General features: G+C 43.0%; 1 protein-coding gene across 2 annotated transcripts in view; it reads left to right on the forward strand.

Moving 5' to 3' along the window:
- The window catches only part of LOC147895692 (uncharacterized), a 29482-nt gene extending 24295 nt beyond the window's left edge, over nt 1-5187 (forward strand). Inside the window, exons 5-7 of one of the 2 annotated variants that reach the window (XM_087382511.1) lie at nt 3290-3516; nt 3758-3934; nt 4217-5187. In XM_087382511.1, coding sequence (XP_087238637.1) covers nt 3290-3516; nt 3758-3934; nt 4217-4317 — 505 coding nt within the window. In that variant the 3' untranslated portion in view covers nt 4318-5187. Of the gene's footprint in view, nt 1-3289; nt 3522-3757; nt 3935-4216 lie in introns of those variants that run through there. The other variant, XM_087382512.1, reaches the window with a different exon arrangement.
- Nucleotides 5188-6000: the final 813 nt, after the last annotated feature.

Genomic DNA, 6000 nt, shown 5'->3' on the forward strand with positions numbered 1-6000 from the left:
GTCTCCTCCTTCCAACTAGCAGGAAGTATCCTTACGAGATGACAATTTTTAGGAGATGTTGTCCATCATCATTGCTTGGAACATCTGGGTTGCCCGTTGTAGATTGGTGATGAGTGGCTAGTGGGTCCCCCCAACAGCCTCCCTCATTGCCATTTAGCAAGATATCACCTACACTTTTTGTGCCATATGGGAAGCAAGGTGGGATGGGCTCTCGGGCAACCATTGAGATGCACACACCTTTGCAAGGCTTGGCCTGCATGTGTCTTCTACATTTTCATGGAGCGTAAGGCATTCACTGGTTATACAGTCTATCTCCTTGGTTGTTGGCCCTCTCAGATATTCCCTAGCCAGTTAGTTGGCTCTCTGTGAATAGGCTGGTCGACAGCCAATTTTTCTTATTTGTAGTGCTTTCACGATCAGCGTCACATGGAGAGCTGGTTTGTATGGTTGGTTTTTAAAAGCATTAATAGAAAGTTTTTTTTGCTGTTTAAAAATCGGTACAACTTAGAAATATAGAGGAATGAACCGTCGGCTCCCAAGGCTTGAAGAACATGAGGTAGATGGCCCCTCATAAGTGTCCCTGAAGCTTAGGATATAACCGATATTTAGGTTGTGAAGAACAAAATTTAAAGAAATTTAATTATTACTATTATTTATGTTTTATTATTATTCTTGAGGTTCGTGTGGGTGGGTGTGTGCTTTAGGGTTGCATCTTAATTTTAAAAATTCTAAAAATTAAAAAATTTAACTTAAGAAAGGGATGTGGTTCAGACGTGTTCCCCTTTCTTTAAATGTATACAAAAATGCACATAAAAATGCCTTTGCCCCCTTAAATTGATTTAGCACTTGTTTGTGTACACTTGCCACCTCCTTCCTTCTGATTCCATCCCAAGGCTTGTTGCTGCCCCTTCCTTGAGTCGCCACAGCCCCCTGCACACATCGTGTAGTCCCTCCCATGGTCCACACAGCATCATAGACTATAGAGTATAGACAAGTAACTCGCTAGTATGTTCTACAATCTCAACCTAGTAATTGGTTTCAACGTTGAGCTTTCAGTCTCAAGTTGAATCTCTTTGTGTATTATTTAGTTCCATGTATTATGTATGCACACTAATAGTCAACTATGATAGAATCTACTTGATTGTTGATGGTGATCAAACTTCGTTCTATGGACTTTAGTCACTAGTACTCTCTCTCTCTCTCTCTCTCTCTCTCTCTCCCTCCGAGCCCTTCAGCTCCTCCCTCAGCCATAGTTACCATTTTGGCCTTTGAAAACGCCGAAACGGAAACGCCATTTCATAATCTCTCTCTCTTCTTTTTTTTTTTGTTGTTGGTGGTGGTGGTGTTGTTGGTGGCCCTCTTTTGATTAAACTGGTTTTGAGAAATGGACAACTCGACTGAGAAAAAGAGTATAGAAGAGGAGAGAAAGTATAGCTCTATATGGATGGGCATTCAGAAGATTAATGATCAGAAAGGCAGTGACCAGCATATCAGATCATGCTTTAACATGTTTCAAAAAGGCAGGATGCAGTGATTGAATACTTGCAGTAAAAGATGAAGGAAAATAATGAAGAAACTATGAGTAAATTGCATGCCTCCATCGAACAGGAGATAGGCAAAATGGAAGATTGAAATGCAAGTGCAGCTAGGGGTTCAAATAGGAAAAATGCAGGAAGAAATGACGCAGATGTTGGATGCTAAGACCAGCCAATATGCCTTGAGGATAAAGGAGTTGGAAGATAAAGTGAAGCCTACAAGCTGAAAATGAAGCCCTAAAGGCACACACTCAAATGGAGGATGGCGAAATCCAGCCCCTCTTAAATGAAGAGCTGAATATGCTCAAGGAATAGATACATACCTTACAAGTGCAGAGGGGAAGGAGAATAATCTTTGCAAGGCATTAGAGGAATTCAAAGCAGTGAATGCAAAACTGAAGAAGGATATGGCAGCTCTACAAGTCACCATGCAAGGGAAACACGAAGAAATCTCTCAGCAAATAAGTGAATGGAATGCAAACGTGAAAGAATGGACTGAATTGGTCAAGAAAGACAAAGCAGCTCCAAAAAAAGAGAGAATTTCTGATGCATTAGAGGAGGAGAAAAGAAGTCATTGAATGTCCTTGTTAGAGGCCTTACCGCTACTGCTCATAACTAAAAACACTAATAAAAAACTTCCAACTGGACCTGAGGAAGGTCGCCAAAGGAATGATTACCTTGTAGAGATCAAATATCTTTACACACACGCACGCACGCATGCACGTGTGCGTACGTGCACACATATTTGTAGAAGTTGGAGATATTTGCATGTATCAGTTGGAGATATCCTGTTTCAAGGTGTCTAGAACCAGCACCCTGCTTCTCTTCTTCTGCATGTGTGCCACCCTCTCCATCTTTTTGCCCATTCATCTCACCTCTCTTTCTACTTCTGCCTTTCCTGTTGCTGCTCTTTCTCTTTGCTTTTCTGCTCGTGAGCATTAGCTCACAGGTTTCATCCCCCCCCCCCCCCCCCCCCCCCGGGCGTTTCTGCTCCTCATCACCTCCTTGGGTGCTTCCTTACTTCGTCAGGCCCGGTCTATTGCTGCCGCCCGCCAGCTGGCCTGGATTCATTCCAGGCCAAGGGCCTGCACCACCTCTCGGGTATCTTTGTTTCTACCCTTCTTCCTTCGCCAGCACGATTTTGTGAGACTTTTGCTGGGCGGCTCTGCACTGCCTACTTCTCCCTCTTTTCCTTCCCCTCCAGCTTAGGTGGCCAAAACCTCCCAACCCCCCCCCCCCCCCCCGGGCCACCCCTCCCCCCCCCCTTCCTTCCTTCCTTCTCTTTGCCTCTCCTTTCACTAGGACGTTCTCTCAACAGCTTCCTCTTTACCCCCTTTCTTCTCTCCTTCCCTCTCTAAACTTGCACTCCTCACTCTTCTCCTTCTACCCTCAGCTCTGCCGTCTATTTCTTCCTTCCCTTACATTTTAGATGCTAGCAGTTCGCCTTCCAAAGGAGTGCGTAGTGGAAAAGGGTGCTTTTCCAGGTCTGGTTAGAGGAGCTCATGTGGCAGCATCCTAACAATATCTATATAATGTGTGCGTGTACATATCTACGTGTGCACACACGCACACACAGACACACACACGGACACACACATGTATATATGTATTTAAAATATAAAGCGCATATCTAGGTGAAATGGCTAGAGAAACCACGAAACTTTCTAAGCTAGATGCCTGAAACTCGTTTTACATTTATCTCTTCTGAGCAGAAAACTGATTTGAAAAAAGCCATGTCTTTCTGGTTTATGCAGAATGATGGCAACTGTCATGAACTCTATCTTCCTTCAAGCATCTTTGGAGAGTGTAGGAGTGCAGACCCGTGTTCAAACTGCATTCAAATTGGCAGAAGTTGCTGAGCCATACATACGGCGAAGAGCAATCCGACATTTGGAGAAAGGCAGAGTCGTCATTTTTGGTGCTGGAATTGGCAATCCCTATTTCACAACAGACACTGCTGCTGTCCTTCGTGCAGCTGAGAGTAAGGTTCTGGTCAAGACATTCATTCGTGTTAGGTTAAAAAAACTCTCATAGTAAGCTAGGGAATATAACAAAGAGATGTAAGGTGTGCACGCATTTTTATGGGTTCATGGGCTGCTGACAATCATCTGGAGATTTTCAATTCGGTAGCCGTTCTCTCAAAGATAGGAGGGTTCTGGCAGTAAATGGATGTCAATGTATCTTATCTATAGTCATCTCTTTTGTTTTGTAAATGGCTGCAGTTAATGCAGAAGTAGTTCTCAAGGCTACTAATGTAGATGGCATTTACGATGGTGACCCAAAGATCAATCCAGATGCTGTCCTTCTAGAGCATCTCTCTTATCGAGATGCTGCAGCAAAGGGAATAACGACGATAGATATCACAGCAGTTACACTCTGCCAGGAGAATGCAATTCCTGGTGAGCATAAGCAATCCTTTTCTTGGGTCGGAGGTGAAAGGTTTCTTGAGTACTTTTTGTAAATTTCAAGTTTTATCTGTAAAGGTGGCTTTTCTCAAGTATTTCTTGTAAACTCCTGGTGGAGTATATGCAACATTCTCTTTTTGTTTTGTTTTGTTTTCTTTTTAAAAGTTTCTTGGTTTGTTGAGGGTGGGGGGAAACACGGGTCTCTGGAGGAGGTTCTGGATATTCAAGTCATATGTGGAATGCTTAAGCAGCCATTTTTTTTCTATTTTGTGGCAGTTGTCATTTTCAACCTGAACGAGCCAGGAAATATTTCTAGAGCCCTCAGTGGCGAACGAATTGGCACTTTGGTTGATCAGACAGGGGGACTGTATCAATGAAAAGCTTGATGTTTGACATCAACGGCTTTGCAATTAGCTTACCTTCATGTCTGAGTTGGCATAAAAGTTTCTGAAACCTTGCAAAATGCACATCATCATGCGTGGATGACTATTTGCAATTGCTTGCTAGCCATACTGGAGATATCCGCCGCTCATGATGTTGTCAAAGGCTGATGCTGAACAAATGTTGATACTATGACCACAGTTTTAGTGATATGTCATTTCAAAAAGGGAGCTCGGGATGGAATTGTACGGAAATGAGTGATGTGCTGCTCCTTTGTACAATATTTTTCAGTAAAAGTGGCTTGTCGGCATGCTAATTATAATGATATCTTCTAGCAGACTGGTTTCCTTATATGGAAACTCTTAAGTGCTGTCAGTCTTTTGAACTCTTGGAACCTCTTTTGCAGCTTGTGCTTTTTATATGGCTACACGTATATTTTGACACTCTTCTGTGAGAAGTGGACTCTGACATTCTACAACAGTATACTTTATGGTGTTGTGTTGGCAAGTAGCTGGGGCTGCAACAGTTCGTCAAATCTGTCTAGGCGAGCTTGCCATTCTATTGAAGAATCCAGCAAGGGTATTTTATGGATAGTCGTATTTGTGACAAAGGATTCACCTATCACAAAGGATAATTTCTCCGAGCTTGATTGCATGCCTTGACCCTTGGTGTAATGAACAAGTTCTAAGACTGTGTGGTGGCAGCCTCCCTGGGACAGTGAGAAGTGTATGCATCCTAGTCTGACCTGGAACATGTAGCATTGGCTCAGTTACTAGCGATATTCGTGCTCATTGAGGGACAATTGAAACATTGTAATTTGAGTTGATGGACGTGGTTAGAACTATGGTAAAGTTAATGTATGGACCTCACATTAAACATAGTAAGATGTACTGGAAGCTTCACGGATGGCACTGTATCACGGCATAACATGCAAGAAATACTCTCTCCTACCCTATCCTCTTAGCAAGACCTTGGACGTGTGTTTGTGGGTTTGGCTAACCTTGTGAGGGCTAACCAATGAAATGTGAGCGTGTAGTTGGGGATAAGGACCCAAATCTTTGTATACATTTGAGTCACACTCCAGGTGAATAAAGAATGAAGATCTAACATTGTAGTTGGATAAGGTCTCCTCTCTCGTCTCCACTTTCTTGGCTATGGCACTCGTCCTTTGCACTCTGATTTGTAAGATGGTATCAGAGCCATGGTAGCTCTTTCTCTTTCTCTTCAGTCTTTCCATATCGTAGCTCCATTTTTCTTTTCAGCCCTTTTTCTAACTGCCAGTTATCTCAAAGTTGCTTGTCACGTTTGTAGTCGTGGTTTCTTAACATTCCCTTTCTTGGCAGTTAACTATTGCTATGAGTGCCTATTGTCGCTGGAAGAGGTTCGGCTGCTACGAGGTGTGTTCTTTTTGGCCAAGCATTGCTCAAGCACTGGATCTATGAAAGGCCTTCTGTTGCTCGTGGCATTTCCCTCATTATATTGCAACTATTCTCTGTAGTGTCTCTTTATTTTGCCTTTTTGAGAAGCACTCGTAGCTCCTCATTTGTTGTTCTGTCATCGACTTTCTCAAGAGCTTATTGCCTTGCATGTTTTCCTTCAGCATGTTCTGCAAGGCTTTGTTGGCAGGAGTACTCTCAATATTTATTGAAGGCCTGGTTGTAGAAGCTTCGGGTCTGCCA

Source organism: Dipteris shenzhenensis, chromosome 12 (genome assembly GCF_047967505.1).
Source record: "Dipteris shenzhenensis isolate YYH24624 ecotype China chromosome 12, Dip_SZ_1.0, whole genome shotgun sequence".
Classification (NCBI taxonomy): Eukaryota; Viridiplantae; Streptophyta; class Polypodiopsida; order Gleicheniales; family Dipteridaceae; genus Dipteris; species Dipteris shenzhenensis.